The 21857-nt window shown below is 31.8% G+C and overlaps 1 protein-coding gene across 2 annotated transcripts in view; it reads right to left on the minus strand.

Annotated features, from left to right (window-relative positions):
• Nucleotides 1-3088: 3088 nt before the first annotated feature.
• Nucleotides 3089-21857, minus strand: part of LOC103312431 (hypothetical protein) — a 48434-nt gene continuing 29665 nt past the window's right edge. The window contains exons 2-3 of one of the 2 annotated variants that reach the window (XM_008193040.3): nt 4220-4424; nt 3095-4145 (exon numbers count right to left, since the gene is read on the minus strand). In XM_008193040.3, the coding sequence (XP_008191262.1) occupies nt 4140-4145; nt 4220-4424 (211 nt within the window). In that variant the 3' untranslated portion in view covers nt 3095-4139. Of the gene's footprint in view, nt 4425-21857 lie in introns of both variants that reach the window. The other variant, XR_010335508.1, reaches the window with a different exon arrangement.

A 21857-nucleotide genomic window follows, 5' to 3' on the forward strand; every position in this document is an offset into this window, starting at 1 on the left:
ACGTTACGATTTTTTGAGTCAGACCAGTCTGGCGCGGTTTCTTTGCCAAGTCCATTTATTTCGGTTGTAAAATATCTATGTCGTAAGAGAACTCGCAAAAATGAGTCTTCGAAAATGGGAAATACGACCATGTCTGCAGAAAAATTAACTGCAGACTTAGTGACAAACTGTTAACAGAAGTAAGGGTCGGTTTAGAATAAAATTTAATCTAGGCTTAAATGATTCAACATAAAATTCCATGTAACATGCATTGATAAAAATGACAATTGCGAATTGAAATTTGATTCAGTTCCTAATTCTGCCGTAATTCTTATAATTTTATTGAACTATTCATTACCATACAAAAATTTTTGTCTAAAAAATAATAGTTAATAATCGAGAAAATATGTAAAATTGTAAAGCTTCGGATACGAGTACACTGTACGCATGCATTTTTAGAGCCAAAGAAACACGGAATAGGTATGTATTTGTCAACTTTTAAAAAATAATAGAATATTATGATACAAGATTCACAAGACGCATTTTGTCGCACGCATAAACCTCGTATACCTAAATTATTAATTTGTTTCAAATCAAGTTGGCATTATCATAAATGCTTAGTAATTTTTTCGAATTAAGGTTGGTGTAATTTTTTACCAATGGTGTGTTCAAAATGTCAAACTTTAAAAAGTAGTTGGACATGAAATTTTGACACTGACATAAATAAATAAAATAAAAAATAAAATAAAATAAAATAAATAAACATTAACATCGTTTCAAAAACGAACTGACTGAAATATGAAGATATTAATGTCAATTTCGATCAAATTTGGAGGCTTTTCAGACAAATTAACAAAGTTTTTTGAAAAAAAAAAAACTAGTGTTAAGCATTCGAAAAGGACAAAAATCTATTTTGTTGATTTTTCGGTTTAGTTCAACAAAATTGTAAATACATACATGTTTCTTATTTTCGACTAGATTTTTGTTAGCAATATTTCTTAAACTTAAAATTTACGTTCAAAAACATCATTTTCGACCAAATGTTGTGATTTTCCGACTTATTTTTGATGAAATTTCGCTCAAAAACGAGCCCCAAAACGAGAGCAACAGTTCAAATAAAGCCATGGCATACTCTTGCGGGAGAAGAATTAAAATAAAATCGAAATTTTGCGAGATAATTCAACAAAAAATCCTCAATCTTTTCAAACGAAATGCGGAATTTAATAAATAATTTAGGGCAAGGGTTGATTGCGGTCAAGTGAACGCAACTGCATACTAGGTATTCGTTTCGAATGAAACATTTCCATTTTGATTGACTGTAGAACCATTTGCTATTTAAATGGTTACAAATTTGTATTTATTTAAAAGTTACCATATTTGTTTATCTATTTTCTGTTTCAATAGAGGTCTAACTTACGTACGATGAAAGTTGAGGTGTTTATTAAGTAAGTTATTTTAAAAATAAACTTACTATTTTTTGCATTTCAACCTTGAAAAAAATTAAAACTCAGGTGCTAAAGTAAAGTTTTAAAGTTTCTTAATTTTTAGGCGATCTAGACTAACACGGTTCCTAATTAGTCCATTTTCTTACCATAAACAGTGAATACAAATATTACAATGTGTTCAAAAATGATTGTTCATCAAGTTAACTATGAAATTCAAATTCAACGAGTTGCTCTTCCTTTTTTTCTGAGTATTGTCATCTCTGTCAAATTTTTGAATTTGCTGTTTACTTTTTCGGTAAAGTTGTTTCAAGTGTAGGGTTTGTCTTAATTTGTGTTTTATATTTTTTTGATTTTTGCTGTTATGTATTTCGTTTTTAGATTCGAAGCTTTTTTGCATTATTTTGACGAATCGTTCGTTCACTTTGACGACAGTCAAGTTTAAATTAAGCGGCATATTACGTCCAAATTTCATAGGTGACTTGATAAACAACAATTTCTGAATGTGTGTATAATAAAACATATTCGTAAAAAAACACTTTTTCAATACTAGTTGTCAATACTACTTTTTCCATTGCACACGCATTTTAGCTTTATTCATAAACATTTTGGTGACTTTATTTTCATGGTTAGTGCTTGTGGTATATGAACTTGGTTGAGGTTACGCACCGAAAGCCTGGAAATTGAAATTAAACGAAAATATTTATTATATAGGATGTTTTACGTAATTTTACGAGACCTGCGCCTGTAAAATGCAATCAACAATACATATTCCAATACGAATTTGACTACAAATTTTGAAAAATTGGATAGTCTCCTCTAGTTTGTCCACCCCTTACAAAAATTGCAACGTTTTTAGTTAGTTACCGTTTGAGTGAGAGGCTAGAATCATATTCAATTCCATCTCTTGGTAAAACACATGAAAATTTTTTTCTAAAAACAGCAATTTATGATGATTAATGTTCATGTTTTGGGTTTCCAAAAACTGAATATATAAATGTGTATTATTTGTATCTAGTGTTTTGTCATTTTTGCATATTTGGGTGCGTACATTAGGCGCAGGACTCGTAAAATTGTGTGAAACACCCTGTATTTATGTACAGTTCATTCACATAACACTATTATTGATAGTATTAGTATTAAATCCAATGTTCAATTGAAAAAAAATATGACAATGCGTTATAACAAGCTGTTCCATGGGTTAAACGTCAATGTTCAGCAAAACAAAATCTTTACCGTATTTTTGGGTAAACTAAATACCTGGCAGCCCAGAAAAAAGGCGAATAGGAGAGCTTGTGAATTTTACTGAATAGATTTCCAAACTTTTCCCTTTTTTTCAATTTTAATTCAGTTTTACATTTGTTCGATAATGTGTTTATTCTGATAATGCCACAGGATCTTAGCCCCAGGCAATTCGATAAGGTTCCACTGTATTCTCTAGAGTTTCTAAAATTCATGTAAGACAGCGCCTAACCTCAAGAAATTTTGTTGAATGAGGCAATAAATCTACAACTGTCTGTTTGCTTTAAACAATCTGGCACTGAAGATTTTATTATACCATAGATACAGTAAGCAGAATCAATATACCCTACAATAACATTATTACTAGAAGTTCTTCAAATTAAAATAAGAAAAGAGAGTTGTATTTACTTTTCGGTTTATTATGTTCGGACTGTAACTCGATGCGCTTGTTTTTCGGGTTACACGAGGTTCTGATGGCATGGTCGGAGTTAAAAGGTTTCACTGTATTAATCGAAGAGCTAACAAATAAAACAGAACATTTATGTCTCATATTTGCTTATTTGATCCTATACAGCTCTTTTTTTAGTAAAAAAACTTCGGCAAATTTGATTCGTTAACTTGGTTAAAAAAAATCTCGCATGTGTTAAGAGATTTAAGTAAACAGTCTGAATTTAATAATTGTTTTTATTCAAGATCAGAAAAAAAATTGTATTTACTTTTCTTTCGGTTTAATATGTTTGGACTTTAACTCTATGCACTTGTTTTCAGGTTACACGATGTTCGGATGAGGCATGGTCGGAGTAAAAGGTTTCACTGTATTAATTCAAAAGTTAACAAATCAGGTCATTTATGTATTATTTTTGCCTGTTTGATCCTATTCCGCTCATTTATTAACAAAAGAAATCTTTAGGCAAATTTGATTCCTCAACTTTGTTTAAATTTTAATCTCGCGAGTGTTAAGACAATTAAATAAACAGTCTGAAAGTGATACTTCCGATTGTTTCACTTGGTTTGATTTTCCTTCTATGTTTTAATGTTGAAGTTTTAATATTTTGACTTTTTAATCATTTTTTTATATTGTCAAATGTTAACTACCAACTCAGCCCCACAAGTTTGGAAAAAGCTCGTATTTTTTTCTCATGGGGCATTTATAGCGATTACGGTGTGCAAACCTTGTCTCTGGCGGCTCTTCCCAAATCGGCATCCAATAATAGATGGGAATTGGGTCCCGTTTTGAGCGTTTGTGTTTGTGTTGCCCCGGTATCTGTGTAGATATTTGGTGGTATTACGCTTGCGCAAAGACCGTGCGACTTTTTCACGGGCGCCTGTCCCACGGTCAGCTGCTGGTTTCACATCTCGCAATTTCTTCGTTTGCAAATTGCAATCACTCCAATTGCGCCGGCCGCCGCCGCCGCCACGTGGGGGCGGCGTCCGGCCGCGAGAATCAGCGGCGGCGGCGTTACAATTCGTGTCAAATCAGCACTAAACAATTTTGTGACAAGGTGGCGGAAATAAAAATAAGAAGCCGTAGGTTGTTGGAATGCTGATCTACTCACCACAGCGGCCCATTGAAGTTGCGAGGAGCTTTCGACGGCACAAAACACCACGTTCACCGGAAGAATTCGTTTGCGCAACTGCAGAGAGATGCCGTAATCAGATGCTATGCTATATTGAATCCCACTGCGACACACCACAGCACCACACATCGAGACGAAGGTCCACTTGGTATATACGTAGTGTAGTGTACATTCAGTCGCCTTTCTGTAACCAAATCGATTCATAAATATTTCCGCCCACTCGCGAATAAAAAACTACACTACATAGTCAACGGAACAGTTATTTTTACGCCGAGTTTTGTCCCCAGACATACTATTAAACGCATTCCGGACCACGAGCCGAGGATGATTCCACGAGCGCTTTTTAGGGGTCACTCACAAACGCAAAAATCAAACAAATTTTTTGACATTATTGCTGTGTTTGTGTCTCAAATACCAACTTTTATGTCTTGGAATTCCTTACAAGGACAAGCTTTCTGGTGAAATCTTCAAGATACCTAATGTGCGTCTCAGGAACAATCCAAGCTCTTATTAATGATACAGTACTTCAAAACAAGTGGAAGTAAACAATTTAAGCAAAAAACGTGATACGAACATCCAAGATCGTTCTCTTCTAATTCAAAGTGGAAACGAAGTAGAATTTTGAATAAGTGCAGGAGTACCTGTTTCTCCCAAAACCCAATGAATAAAAAAAATGCTACAACTGGGCCTTATTGACGAATTTGGAAACAAGAGACTCCACAACTCACTCTCACGAGAATAAATATGAAGTGATAGAAAGTCACAAGATGTGAACTCCCTGAATTTACTAACTGTTGAATGAATCTTTATGAACCAAATTATTTGTAAAGCACAAGATGATTTATTAATCAACATTAAAACAGAAGAAAGTTTACTGAAAACCGAAAACACCGACGCCAAGAAAAGTTAAGAAAAGGTTTTGTTTTATTTTGCTGTCGTTTGTAAAAACACAGATTATACAGTAAGGGACATACCTACTTGAACACAAAAAAATGAGCTTTATACGCCTATACGAACTAAATGTCCCTGAGATTTTAAAACAGGGTTTAATTTGATAGCATGACAAAATGGCAGTAAACAGCTAACTGATGTAAACAGTAACAGTAACAAAGCAAATGTTATAATTTTAACCCTTTTAAGTGTTATAGTTGATAAATTTTGCCCTACCTACTTTACTACAATAAAGAAGTACTTCAATGTTTATTATTGTTTACATCTGTCATATTTCAAACAAACATTCAACATCCAAGTTTCCCAAATTTGAGCTTTTATGCAGTTTTGCTGCCATATATAGTACATGACAACGTATGCAGTTCAAATAGGTTTGTCTACTACTGTAACTCCTGAACCACCATATCATATTTAGAAACATTTTTTAGGTAAGTGAATCTAATTATTAATCTAAAATACAATGAGTTTTTAAATGCCGTTTTATAGAATTAATAACAGGGATTTAAACACCGAATTTTACAATTTTCCATCTGTTAAGTCTCCAATTCAGAAATAAACTTCAATAATAAAAGTGTTTTCTTGCATACAGTGTAACAATTTAGTTGCATTTAATTGAAAATTTATAAATTTCACTACTGACAGTTTTGACATTTATTGACAGAGAATTCCATTGAGCAGAGCGGCACACATTTTTTCATATGTAAACCAATTTCAAAGTTAACTAGATGAGAATTATCCAAAAACACATGGTATAATTATTAATAATTATTAATGTAAGTAGGTACAAGCATAATTCTTTTAACAGAACATGTCCACAAATTTTGACACAGTAGGTAGGTTACCTGCTTTCGGAAGAGTTACTGTTTGTAAGAGCTACAAAACAAAGTGAAAATTAAAAGCTTAATCTTTTACTGCCGGTTCTGAAAACTAATGTTTTATCTTGTTATTCAGCAATACCTTAAAAACTCAAACTTAAATTCATTTCAGAAAATACATCACGTCATACATCAACAGACGTAAATCCCTAAAAGCCATATAATGCGACCTAGAATGGGCTTTTGTTTTTTATTTATTGTATAATATTAATAAAAAAATGAAATAGGTACAAAAATAATGGTTAAAAGCTCCCAACTGTGTTTTCCTCAAAATAGCATTTTAAATTTTTTTTGGTTTATATAAAAATACACTCCGAATTAAACAAAATTAGATTTTTTTATTAACCAGAAAGCGCATCAGACTTATTCTTTAATATGAATGGTTTTCATTTATTTTTGAAATTTTTGAAATAAAGAAAATTTTCATTGTGCTTCTTGCCAAAATTTCCTGTAATTTATACTTTTTTAAACTAGATACTGTTTTGTATTAGTCACATAGCTCTAGAAATACAGTTTGTTAAAGTAATAGTTATTTATTGGACAAGATGATAAAGAAATTGTTTATCTACGAGTGAAAAGGTTAAAATCAAAAGTGGCGAAGCTACGAGTGGACTTATTTCACAAGTAGATAGATAAAGAATCTTTATCATCGTGTATAATGAATGATATAATAAAACTTTTTTCTATTTTTTTTTCTATTCAATTTACTCAAGAGTTCATCAAACAATAGTTTAACACCTGTTATATAGAAAAAAATATAAAATAGTTCCATGACCCTTCTTAAACTAACAATTTTAACTTTTTCTGTCTTGGTGTAGGTACCCCTACATGGGGTAACTTACGTAGATTAACTCAAGTCATATTTGTTTTTAGGAAAAGTGCCGATATTGTAAAACTGACGCGTTTTAAAATGCTGTAAGAGTATAATATAGGGTGAGTCAATAGTGGGTTATTTCTGAATTTCTATAAATATGCAACCAATAATACTGATTCCAGCTGACCAGATCGTTAATTGTAAAAAATTAATCCGCGATTACATTGTTCTGGGTAGAATAGCTTTGCTAAAATTTCATTATGGATTATTATTGTTTAAAAAATAAAAAACCACTGTTAATTCAATTAGTCAATGAAGTAACCAAGTGGTAAGTGCAATTAGTGTTTTTGGTTGCATCTTAGGACATGTCAAAAATAACCTACTATTGGGTTATATATCATGTAAGTAACTCTGTTCCTGTGTATCTGAATTTTTTTTCTCCACAATATACTTGTTTTCCTCTTCACACATAAAAAATGAAAATTGATGTGTGGACATACTATCGATATTTTCTTCAGGAAGGATTACCCATCAAAAAATTTACTTGTGTTGTATAACTGGGGAAAATGTTATTGGAAAAAAAAAAAGTTAAAAGAAGAACACCGACTGATTTGAACAAAACAAGTTCAATGTTTTAAGTTTTAAGACAAGAAACTAGGATTACAAATAGGCAATTTACTCATGAGAAGGATTCTGCCAACGATCTAATCCCAACCATAGCAAAAACTAGAGTGAAATTCGTCAGCAAAGCACAGAGGAAAAAATGGACAAATATTAATCGCTTGAGTAGAGAAGTATATAATAGAGAGAAGGGTGGTTTGCATAAATATTACATAAACCCTCAAACCCAGTTTTTCTTTGCTAAAACTTCCTGGTAGCACTTGAAGGCATTCGAAGAAAGAACAGACATGGGTGGTGTTTGCACGTGGACAAACCAACGACCAGAACGAGAAATTAAGAATGCAAAACGAATACCGCGGACAGGAAGGTGCGTTATTATCGTGTTTACAGTATCGCCAATTCGACGAGATCAAAATTACTGACCGAAAACTAGCTTCGAAATATCGCCCTTAACGAGTCAATTAGCAAAAAACAACCAAAATAATTAAAACACGTTTCCGGTTATGGCGTTTCCGGTCAACATTTGTTCTTCTATGCATACCTGTCCAACGTCCCCAGACAATCCAGTTTATGGGAATTAAAATACAAGACCCATTTTCCAATGACCAGTGAAAGCTGGATTACATTGTCATAAATTACGTTTGAAACAAACGTTCCAAAAATTATTTATTAAAAGCTTTTATTTAACTTGCTTTGTTATGTGTCTGTCTGTTTCATATTTTTGGAGCTAAATTTGAAAGGGTTTCCGTTGTCCCAATAAATTGAAATTTTGCATACTTACTTAATCTGCGTCACAATGCAATTCTATGTGGTTAAAAACCCCTTAAAGGGGTTATTAAATGGGGTTTTGAAGTTTTAGGTTATGTTTACAAATGGGTTTTCGATGTGTACATACCGTAACTTATACCAACATTAACGGTATATTGGTCATTGGGAAATATATTAATACCTAATCATTTTCATTACGTTTTGTTACAAACAAATGTCGCTATTTTTTTAATTCATTTATCTTGGACAATAGAGCATAGACACAGAACAGAGGTTAGGATGTTCTTTTAATGCTAACAGCTATTTTCTATCATATACCAATAAATAAGTATGCATAATTCAGCAAAATAATGGTATTACAATAATACGGCGAAACTGAATCTCAAAGAAAAAGATGTCTAGAATAAGTAGAGACTGAAAAGTAATAAATAAAAAAATTTAAAAAATGTTTTTTAGAAAAAAGTGTTTACTTAAAAGATGCTCTAAAAAGTAAAAAATAATGTTTTTCTATCATAGGAGAATATTTTTGCTTACAAATTAGGATTTTAAACGTTATAAAAACTTTGGGAACGGTCATAAAACCATACGGCATTATAGAATTACTTTCTTAAGCACTGTTCCCAAATCTTTAAAAAAATTTAAAATCCTAATTTGTAAGCAAAAATATTCTCCACTGATCGAAAAACATTACTTTTTACTTTTTAATGCACCTTTTAAATAAAAGCTTTTTTCTGAGAAAAAAAAAATATTAAAAATATATTATTAAAATTAAAAATATATTATATTAAAAATAGTTGTGTACAAAAAATTCACAGCAATATTCAGTTTTAATTGGAAAATTACGGGTCTCAAGATCTTAATTCAGAACGTGAATGATTGAGAATATCTTATAAAACTTCCTGAGCTTTACGTCGATTAATAGCAGGAAGGAAGCTGCTCGCTCTCGTGCTGAATAATAAGTAGCTCCTGACAGCTTCGTTATTTAAAAATTAAAGACTCTATAGATGCAATCGAGAAAGCAAACTAAGAAACTCATTTAGTTGCTAAATAATAAATTATGGAAGCGTCAACAGCGACGCCCAACTTTGAGGAACGATGAGCCAAAACGAAACAATTTTCAAACAAGTTCCCACATTGCAAATTATACACAGAAAGTTGCGAATAATTAGCAATTACTCAATGTTGATGTAGGTAGTAAGGTTGCAACGTTATCACCTACAATTTGTATTTATAGCTCTAGTATAAAAATTTATGTAAATCGTGATAAATAAAACGTGGAATTTGAAGCAAACTCAGTTGGTGGATTATTTACTTAATAAAAAGGCGACAGATTTGTACTACACCGGAAATGTGACGACAAAGTCCAAAATGTATCAATAAATACAAACATTCCTATCAGAAAGTTTACTTACTCGTTGAAAATATTAATGACACAATATCCAACTTCCTGACAATCATTTCGTTCGAGTGCTATTATTAAACACCGATGGAAATGCGGGTGCTGCATATACAAAATTGCACAAAACGCAGCTGAAACTCGCATAATTCGGCAAAAATCTTCCCAAACTGCGCAATTTTGGAGTTCGGTCAGGAACAAGAATAAAGGGACAGGTGACAGCCCAACAGCTGCACATGAAGAAAGAGTTCGCGGTTTTAAAGGTAGAAACAAGCGCGCAAAGGACAAATCTGCAGTCGTAATTGAATTATAATTATTCTGTGTTGACCATTAGTCTAATTGGATTAATTAACGTGTTAGCTAATTAGCGGTTCAAGCCGTTTTTGATTCGACAATTACACAATAAATTCTGCATGTAATGAAAAATGTGCACTTTGCTCGAAAGATGTTTTCAAATAAATGTTTTGCACAACACAAACCTGTTATCATAAAATGTTGTCATTGGTTGGAGTAATTATTTTAACGTTGTTTTTATGACTCGGCCGTTAAAAGAGTTGTATTTCTCCAACTTGCACTTTTGAAATAAAGCAATATTGGAATGGATTTATTTTCCAAAGTCATGCCATCTTGCAGTGTAATATTCGATTACCACGCATGTAATAACAGAATAATTAAAAAATGAAGAAATTACCGTTTATGTGCAAACATTTTACTTTGCCTTTTTCGCAAACCTGATACTTGGATAATGTGTTATTTGCATAAATTTATGCTATTATTACAGTCGCTGGTGCAACAATTCAGTGTTTGGATTTAATAAGGAAATGCATTCTCGGTTAGCTCGAAACCATAAAGTGAATTTACTTAGCGTTTGGTTGGAAAAATGCTAAAAATCTCATTGTGTTCGTGCATTTCTTGTAAAACAGGTGATAAAAATATACCGCAAGCAATCAAAGCCTTTTAATCCGTTACTAATCAAGGAGGCAAGGTGCAACTGTGAAGAAGAATACACGCGCGCACTAGACAGATGTTTCAGGGCAGGTGTTTTATCTCCTCTTTTGCCACCTTGGCTCGAAACTTCTTTTTGGACAACTGGTAGAGAATAGCTTTTGTGACTACTGGCTAACAACCACCTTTAAAACGGTGGAAATGGACTAATTTGAAGGGTGTTTGCCAGGAGATGTGCAGGGCGTGATTTTCTAACACAGAAAGTTAATTGAAATCATGATACTAAACATAACAGCATTTATTTCTGAAGCTAAATCTATATCAATTCTTTAGTTTATTCTACATTGTGTTTTTTGTGATAAAAGTAGTTTGCCTACAGGTTGCAATTCTGATCAATAAACTTTTTAACTTCTAATATAGTTAGAGCTTTAAGATTTTGGATACAATCTAAATTGGCTATTCCGAGTTCAACTAAATTATTTTCAAAATGGTTCAATTTCTGGAATTATGAGAAATTAGCGCCAACTTTGAAATTTTAAATAGTAACCACATACTTTTATTGCATTTTTGAATTTGCCTCTTGAAACTGAGTAAAATGTACCCTAGTTAGTACTTATCTATCATAGTTTTTGATGTACGTCAATTTTATTATACAAATTTTCATTTAAAATATGACAACTCGTAAAACCTTTACAATAAATGAATAATTCTTTTTGAATTTGATAGCCAAAGGTTCGAAAGGTCTTCTAAAATATTCTGTATTATCAATTGTCAAATTGCAAGGAGACTATGAATTTTTTGAAAATGATTATAAAACAATTTTTTCAAATGGAATGACCCTGTTTTTTAAATGGCAATCAAAAGAACATCAACTTTTATGCAGACTTTTATTAACATCTTCTATATCTATCTCTTACAGTTTTTGAAATAATCGCAAAAGTCAGAATTTTAGCTCAATATTTTCAATTTTAATCCAGTAAACGTTGAAAAAATACGATAAAATTGTGCTACTAATTAAGAGAACTGTTCGATTTGTTCACCATTTTCATTCAAGAAGTTCAAAATTCGATGGCAAACTAACCGAGTTATTTACATAATTCACTAGGTTAGCATAAACCATAATTAAATATAATTTTATTGATTTACTTGTTATTCGATAATGAACTAGTTAAAAACTAAATAAAATGTTGAAGTTTGACAATTCTTGACTATTTTGCAAGGTCTACTTGATTAACTATGAAAGTTACGAAGTAAAATCTGTTTTTTGTGATTTCTTTCAAAAACTGTAAGAGAGAGGTATAGAGCATATTGATAAAAATCATCATAAATATCTATGTCCTTTTGATTGTCGTCAAGAAAATAGGGTCGTTCCATTTGAAAAAAAAAACGAGTTATAGTAGTTTTCTAACAACCATTTTTAAAAAAAATCATATTAGCCATGAATTTTGACAGTTGACAATTTTGAAAATTCTAGAAGACTTCAAACCTTCAATTATCGATTGCAAAAAATTATTCATTTATCGCAAAGGGTTCAAGGGCTGTGATGTCTTAGATGAAACCTTGCAAATGAAAATTTTAACAAAAAAATCGACACACGTCAAAAATTATACTGATAAGTACCAATAACTTAGGTAAACTTTACTCAGCTTGAGAAGGTGAATTCAAATATGCAATAAAAATGTATGGTTACTATTTAAAATTTCAAACTTGGGGCCAATTTTTTGTAGTTTCGGAAACTCAGCCATTTTAAAAATAATTTTGTTGAACTCAAAGTGGTCAATTTGAATTTAGCTCTAACTATATTACAAGAAGTTAAAAAAGTTTCAAATGTAGGCCTAAAAGAATCACCCTGTATACGTTATTATTAGGTATGGTTTTTAAACTACGAGAGGATTTGAAGGCACGGATGCCGCCAGGCAAATATTCCTTTTTTTCGAGCAATGTAACAGAAAATGATAAAGTAAGTAATAAAGAAAAACATATTTGACATCTTAACATCAAGAGCAAAAGAACTTAGAAACTGATAATATCTTCTTGATGTTAAATGAATAAAAAACTCATAGTTGTCTATCCAAAGACATCAAACCTTGTTTTTAATTTATTTTATAATAATACTTATAGTCTGGCAACTTTTCATAAAAATTCTGTCACTTTTTCTCACTTTTTTTTTCTCTCTTCCAAACTGTGAAGACTCTCAGTTTTAAAGTCAATAGGATCCACTTGTCCAGTTATGCAGTATGCTGACTTTAAAAAGTCAAGAGATACTTCCTTTTTTTTAATTATTATGAAAACCAGCAAAACTTTCATAGAAAATTCAGAAGAATGCAATGGTTAAGATGTTTACAACCTAATCTCACCTCTCAATTCAACACCAGAAAGCTCGAACTGTTAAATTTTCTTTTTTCTTCTAACTAGTACGTTTATTTTCATGAGTATATGTGTTCGGAATGAAAATGGTTACATGTAAGTTTTTGCAAATTAGATCCGAATATTGACTAAAGCCACAATAAGGCTAATAGAGAAAATAATAAAGAATGTGAGGGTTTACGACACTTCCGAGTTATGCCAAACGTCTGCGGGAACTTCACAAGACACAAGACCTTTTCCCATTTTACCTGCTTTTATTATAACAGGCACGCTTCTTTGCTGTTTATTAGCTTTATTGTATGAATAAGTTATGGCTATTCGGATCTAATTTGCGAGAACTATGTCTTCTGAATGGGGTTTGATTCTGATTTGATGTACTGATTGTCTCAATTCTCAAGCTTTCTTGGTCAACAAAATTAATAACTAAGGGAAACTATGCAACAAAACTTCTTTTCACAGTACGAGAGATGTTTCTTATTGCTAAAGTTTAGATCTTAAAATTAGCTATTTCTCTTCTTTAATTGAAAAATGGAAAAAGGTAATATCTACTACACTCGATCATGACCAAACTCTGAAATAATCACCTACAACATTATGATGTAGACTCTTTCATTGCTATAGTTATAAAGATCCAACTGTGATTAGATTTAGACGAAATTCGGAGAAGTTTTTTGTTTTTCTTACCTCAATGATGTTTTGAGTCAAGGAAAGAACTTCAGATAAGTTCCCGGTTCATAGATATTAGATATTTTAAGGATAGATAGATATTATACTAAATGAAATTTGTTCTTTTATTTATTTTTAATCATGATTTCCAAAATTTTGTCCGTTTTTATTTTTTCAAGCGAAAACTAAGAGAACTAGACCTTTTTAAGGCATTTTTTCACAAGAAATCTAAATCTGTCACGGTATTTTCCAAGACGTTCTTGAGCTCAGAGTACAACACTCAACTTTGTTTTTTTTATGGAAGCCGTATTCGCTTTATCTATTTTATAAAAAGTGTTTTTATTCCTGATTACAACGATGTTCACATGATATGATCGAATCTTACATGCTGATCAAAATGAAGAAAAAAGCATTTTAGCGAAGAGTGTTTTGGAAAAAACGCCAACAATTTTGTTTTTAAACAGACTAGATTTAGAGGTCTAATTGAATTTGGATCTGGACGGTTCACATTTCCGCCAATTTAAAAACCAAACAACATGATAAGCTAGAATTTTATTCTTCGAAAAACAAAACAAGACAAAGGTATAAACACTCTGCTCGCATATTTAATAGAACTGTCAAAATTTAGTTTGTCAAACAAATTATTTTGGCGTTTCTTTCCAAAGCACTCTTTGTAAAAACGCTTTTTTCTTAATTTTAATCATCATGTAAGAATTGATCATATCATGTCATACATCACTGTAATCAGGAACAAAAAGGCTTTTCAAAAATACAAGTATCAAATATGGCGCCCATAAGAAAAACCAAAGTTGAGTGTTGTATCTCTGACATCAAGAACGCCTTGGAAAAGGCAATGACAATTTGCCTGGATGTAATGTACTGAACAAATCTCAAATGTGCGAAGTTGCTGAAGCCACGAATTTGTTCGGTTTTCAATCGTAAATTTGTAGTAACATGGAATAGTAAAGTGAAAACAATGTAACTGAAGCCTTTTAAACTTCTTCGTGGTCTTGTTTAAAAAAAAATCTTATTAAAAACTAAGCCGATTTTGGAGATCGAATTACCACTAGGCCACAGTGTATACAATTCGTTATTTTTTAAAAGTGTCACATTTGGTACACGTGCCAGAAAAGACTAATAAGAATTTGAAATGTTTTGATAGGCCCTAGAGCGGAAGCGGTTTAAACTTGAAGGCATTTAAATAAATTTGTATTCCCCTCGCTTATTACCGGTTTGATTCCCATTTTATTGCAAAGTCATAAAGCAACAAATACGTTTCCGGATGTAAAGGCTAGTCGAATCTAACAAAGGCTACTTGACTTAGAGCGGATAGGAAGTGACGTTTGGTTCCAGGATGTCACGAGAACAACAGTGAAGAATAGAATGTTCTAAATTGGATAATGCTTCGAAGTTGCATCGTTCATTATTGTACGTCTTGTCCGACATGCGATATTCCGTGGTAATTGCATTCTTTCCTAATTCATTTCAGTAAAATCAGCTAGACGCTCGTAATGGGAAAAATTGAAGAAAACTGTGTCAGTATTACAATGCCTGCGTCTGGCGACACTCAGTTCCTTCCCGCAGCTCTCTCTCGATATTAGACATTTTTGCGTGAATATTGCGAAGAATAGGAACACCGCTTGTCATGTTTCTTTGTTCCGCGAAATGCACCGCAGACTAAAGAATGCTATTGAGCGAAAACCTAAAAATCTGAAACTTTTAGCGGAAGTGCAGAAGTCTGTACACGGGGTCATTGAAAGTTATTCCCCTTTGTAGAGCGTCGAATCGCTTAGAATAGACCGGCGCGCCGTTGCGTCACAAGCCGTCAAATACGTAATAGCTATTTTATTGCTTCCTAACTACTCTGAAGAATGCAATACGAGGAACAAAACTTGGGCTTCTAATTCTGGCCTCCGCAAGTATTTTTACCCATCTTCCGCCAATCATAAATGCAGCGAGGCCCAACGAGTCATTTATAAATGTTAATATACTATTTCAAAATTTTTATACAATCCATCGGCCTACCTAAGTTGGAAAAATAAGTAAAGTGTTAACAAATCTGAAACAAATTACTTTTTTTGGCAGATTTCGTTCGATTTAAAGAAAATTCGTTTAATAAATGCAGATTTTTTAATAGAGTTAGTTATACTTTAATTATTGACCTTTTGTCAGTTGATTGAGGTCCACGTATGTTGGTGCAAATTTGTATTTTTCAACATGGTTCATCATTTGAATAAACTTATTCTTTAGAGAAAAAAAAGTTGAATTTATGCAGAAACGAGTTATTTTGGCTTGTTTCGTGCAATCTAGTTTTTGGAAAAATTGTTTTCCATTATTCTGTTGAATATGTACCAAAATTCGCAATAATAAAACTCCTTATTTTTTACTGGTACAGAAAGTTGCAGAAAATGTTCGAATTTAATTTTTCAGATTATTTTGTTAATTTAACTTATTTTGCAATGAGAATCGGTTTTATAATATCTACTCAAAAAAAGTTTGTCATTTTTACAACAACCTTGTTTTTTTAATTATTCTGTAAAATTATGGTCATTAACTAGGTCAGTTTGTTAGAAAAAAAATTTTTATTTCAAAGAAATAATGTTTCAAAACAAGGTCTAATTTTGTAATTTTCAGTCATTTATTATAATATGTAGTTTCTTTAACTCATCTTATTTTTTTAACAAGGATTGCTACCCTTAATAAAGAATTAGCTTTTTTTATAAATTTTTATAATTTCCTTGAACTAACCTAAAATTCCTATTACATTATTTTCAATGGGTGCATATGCCCTGATACACCCATGGTGTCGGCGCCCATGATACAAATGGACAAATTTTGTATACAGGGTGACCCAAGGGTGTGGAATCGGTCTATAATTTTTTAATATTTAAAATGTTGCTATGCCGTTTTCATTATAAGGTAGATCGACTTAAAATACGCAAACTGAAACTAGTTTTATTATACACAGGGTGTTGTATACAGGGTGGTGAACCAAAGTTATATTTTTTAAATAGTACACCCTCTATATATTTTTGCATAACTAGATTCCTCACAAAAAATAATGTAACTTTGAATAAATTCTTACAGGTCTATCACTCTTCGTTTCGGAATTCTTAAACTTTTCGTTATAAAAAAGCCAATTTTTGAAAAATCACTACAAAGTTACCAATAAATATTTTTCGACAAATTTGACACAGAAAAACTGCGAATGCCTTGCAATTTTACCACATAGTCGACTTTTACTTGAAACACTCTGACTATGTACAGGGCTGTCCAAAAATGTAAAAAAAATTAATAACTCATTATTTTCATATGGAACACACAATGTATTTTTTTACACGCTTCCATAGCATTTCGCATAAACTTTCTAAGTGTATAGTGTTTGCATGCAAATTTAAAACATTTTTCAAGATTTAAACATAAATATATTTTATTACAAGAAAATTTGTTATTCTAGAATCTGATAAGTCAAATGACAATTTATTCTTTAGTATGTATTAATGTGACTAATTGTATTAGTAATTTAATTGTTACTTAATATATAAATGAATTTTACTAATCAAGAATTAATTAATAATAAAATAAATAAAAAAAAAATAAATAAAAAGTAAAAAAAGAAAAAAATAACACTTTAATTTACTGTACAAACTGCATATAGTTAGAAAGCTTATGAAAAATGCTATCGATAGGTCTAAAAAAATACATGGTGTTTCATTTGAAAAAAATGGGTTATTCAACTTTGTGCGTTTTGGGACACCTGTACGTTACCTGCGTTTTTTAAGTGAAAGTGGACTAATGCTAAAACTACAGGATGTTCTGAGTTTTTCTGTTGCAAATTCATCGAAAAATATTCATAGGCGACCTCCCAGTGATTTTTCAAAAATTGATGTTTTTTATAACGAAAATTTGAATAATTTCGAAAAGAAAAGAGATAGGCTCATAATAGTTTGTAAAAAGTTCCATTATCTTTATACGTATAGACGTTTTTTTTTTATAATCAACTGTCTAAGAGCCATCAGGTTGGCATTGTCATAAATAGTAATTTTTTGAATTAAGGTTGGTGTAATGTTTTACCTGGAAAATTCAATTTCCAAATTTTTCAAGTTATCTGCAGTTTAAAACAAGTACAACAGCACATTTAGTTATTTTAGACCACCTTTACACTAACGGATTAACGATTAACACTAACGTCCAATTTTCAAAAATGTCAAATCTGGTGGTCAAAATGTCAAATTTTCAAAAATGTCAAATCTGGTGGTCAAAATGTCAAATACAAAACAAATACAGCCACTTTCAAAAGTAGTTGGACATGAACTTTTAGGGTGATACAGTCTGGTCTTTAACAGAATTTTGACACTGACAGTTGATTATTTAAAAAAATGAACTATAACATCTAATTATGTAAAAATATATAGGCTGTTGACCACCCTGTATATAATAAAAATGGTTTTAGTTTGTGGACTTTGAGTCGGTCTATCGGATAATAAAAACGGCATGGCAATATTTCAAGTAACAAAAAAGTTATAGACCGATTACGCACCCCTGGGACACCCTGTATAGTAATGTAGCCTTCCATTTTCTCCGATTATTATCATTACCCAATCGGCCTGTTTATTATCATGTCTGGCGGCTCTTGGCAAATCGATTGTATTGAATGAACGAGCACCTATGGAATTCCGAGGAAATCATATGCTCGACACTACAAACAAAAATAGGCCGGATGGAAGTCAGACAGCTGTTGTGATGAACGATAAACACTGATTCTACTTGAATTATTCTCTTGCAAAATCTTCGGCGGCAGTCTTACCGTTGCGATCAAGTTGCGACTTTTCGCTATTATCGACTATGACTAACGTTCTAGTTATTTGCAATTTGAGCGGTAAATGGCGGCCCCCGGAGCTTTTCTGCTACATCACGACATTCCTGACATACTAGCGAATTTTCTTCGTTTTGTGCTTAATAAATATGGATGCATGAGAACCGTTTATCATATCTCCGCAGATCTAGAAATTAATACTTTCAACGGTTTCCTATTTTTTGCCCCACTGGAGGCAGGCTAGAGATCCGAGTTTTTGATGCCATTTGAGTTGAGAGGCATGCGTTGGGGAAAGGTGGAAAATTAGATTTTGTCAATTTGTTTTAGATTGACTCAGAAATCCCAGAAGAATGGTATAGGTACTTAAATATGCAACCAAATAACATACCTAAATAAATTATGGTCCAAATTCTTGTGAGAAAATCGCTTACTACACAAAAAATCCGATTCTTGCGTCTTCTATCCAAAAATTTAATAAAGTACGTTATAATATTGACACCTGTTTAGTTCAAATAAGTTTATTTTCAAGGATTTTTAGCTTAAAACTGAACTAAATCGGCTGAGAATACCTCAGATACTCTAGTCTTAGATTTTCGTTGAATCCTTGTTTAAAAAAATCGCCGAGGAATACCTCAAGTCGCCTTTTTAGACACTTATTTAGATTAAAAACAAGGCAAATCTCCTTACGGTCCCTCAAATAGTTGTGTTTTGCCATTTGTTTCGTTGAAATACGTTGTTTTCCATGAATCTTTAATTAAAAACCACATAAATCGTCTAGGAATACTTAAAATCCCATTATTTACGCAGCTATTTCTATAAAATTTCTATAAATTGGACGATTCCTCGCTTAAAATAAGATAAATCGCTCGATAATGTTATCACAGATAGTCTTATTTTGGCACTTGTTTCGTTTAAATAAATATGTTAATATTTTCTTAGAGTCCCTCCTTGAAAACAAGACAAATCTTCATGGAATACCTCAACTGGCTAAAATTCTTTGCTTAAAAAATCGCCTGAGAGTCCCTTAAATTGCCTTCTTATTTTGGCATTCGTTTCGTTATTAAGATACATTTAATTCACTTTCATAAAAACCATTGTGGTGCAAATGACTAAGCTGTTACCATGACAACTCATATAAAAGTTAATGCCAAGAGTACGCTATTTGCACCACAATGGTTTTTATGAAAGTGAACTTAAAGTGGGTACGTTAATTTTTTGGCATCTTTTCTTAAAAAAAGCTAAATCACCAGAGAATACCTAAGGAATCTTCCTTATTTATTTATTTTTAAACACAACAAATAATCGCGTAGGAATCCTCACATCGTCTTATTTAAGCACTATTTTAGATTAAATGAGATGATTTTCAGCGATTCTTCGTTAAAAAAAACAAATCAATTGGAAATACCTCAGATAATCTTATTTTAGCATTAGTTTCTCATTGAAATACGTTGATTTGCTTCAAATCATTTGAAAACAAATCACATTGCCTGGGAATACCTCAAATCGCCTTATTTAAACACTTGTTTCTTTACAGAAGTTGATTTTCAAAAATTCCTCGATTAAAAACGAACCATATCGCCTTCTGAGTACTTCAAATATAATTGCTTTAGAACTCGTTTCATTGAAATACTTTAAATTCTTTCAAAACCAAGTCGCTTGAAAATATCAAATCGCCTGATTTTGGCACTTGTTTCGTTTGTTCCGTTGATTTTAAATTATTTTTCGCTTCTGACCAGTTTTTAATAATTAAATGTAAAGAATAAAGTATTTAACAGTAAGTACTCGTAGCTCAAGTCCTATTTCTAGTGATATTTTCTTTCAGAATCACTATTTCAATTTGAATATGCGATTCCTAATCTTTAAATTTTAGAGATCGGGAAATTCATCATTGTTTCCCTTGGTCATTTATCACGTCATTACATCTCTTAGCTGGTAATCAACAGCATGCATTCATTTTCTTTTAAAATTCAATTTAATAGAAAAATGAAACTGGTTGCTAAATTTTTATGAGAAAAAAAGCAATTTATTGGCAAAGTAGGGTAAGGTGGGGTAGCTTCGGACGAATTTTTTGGAACCCTTCAAAAGAGTTTGAAATTGTATTTGCATTTTAAACGACTGCACTGTTGATGAGATTATACTTGTACAATTGACTACATTTTTAAAAAAATTCGACCACTATACTCAAGTAATTTTGAAGCAGAGGTTTAAATAATAATCCACTACGGGTAGGCACACAGACGCGTAAGCAAATTCAAAAAAAGATATTTGTAAGAAAAAAACACATCGAAAAAAGTTAATATTCTATTGAATTTGATATTAAAAAAATTACGTCAAACTTTTAAAAAAAGCATAATCGCGATGATCTGCTCATTTTGGAAGGTTTGGGTAATTTTGCAACATCAGCTGGCAGGACAGTAGAAATATCGTCTTTTTCAGAAAAATAAAACCGATTTCTACATCACCTCATAAATTTCACGACATATTCATCATAATGGTACACTTTTGATCAATACAAAAGTCTCCACTTTCGGGCGTCTGAAGGTACCCCATAACTATTGTCCGAACCTACCCTAGTCTGGTAGCAATTACAAAATGGTGTGCAGTTTTAACGTGCAAGCTTTATAGGTTACAATTAAACCACCTAACAAACTGATGCAAATAATAACAAATCTAAATGACATCCAAATATCGTTAATCTACATTTAAAACACAAACTAGTCGCTTCAGTAAGCTTTTACCATTAGCCCAAGTTTAGGAAAAGACGACAATTTTAAAATTTCCGGAGCTGCCCCATGGCCAATACTGCCCTTCCCTACCCTACGTTGACAATTTACAAAAAATGTTGCAGCAATTATTGTAGACGAAATTTCATCAATTAACCAAATTAAAAAACAAAGATTTTCATGTCCAAGTGGTTTGAAAATTCATTTTAATAGAAGAAACAAGCACACTATTGGCTCAATAATAAAAACATAACTCTTAAATTGGTTATGGAATAAGAGCAGTATTTAAAAAAATGAATGTTGACTGTTAATTGTAAAAAATATTTCGTATGCCCAATACTGCCCCACCCTACCCTACTTTAAAAGAAACAGACATTTTACAAAATTATTGCAGCAATAATTATTGTAGACGACATTTAATCAATTCACCAAAATAAAAAAAAGTTTGTCATGTCCAAGTGATTGGGAAAAAAAATCAAAAAAAAGGACACTCGATTACAAAAACATAATTAATAAATTGGTAATAGGATATGGATAGATAGTATTCAGAAAAATGAATGTTGACTGTTGATTGTAAAAAATATTTCTTATCATCAAGTCGCGTCGCCGCCAAGAAATGTGTAATCGGCTTCAGTTCGTGCCGTCGCCGCTTTATCGGCGCGGTAATGCTAGAAA

The sequence above is a fragment of the Tribolium castaneum genome, chromosome 1 (genome assembly GCF_031307605.1).
Source record: "Tribolium castaneum strain GA2 chromosome 1, icTriCast1.1, whole genome shotgun sequence".
NCBI classification, from domain to species: domain Eukaryota; kingdom Metazoa; phylum Arthropoda; class Insecta; order Coleoptera; family Tenebrionidae; genus Tribolium; species Tribolium castaneum.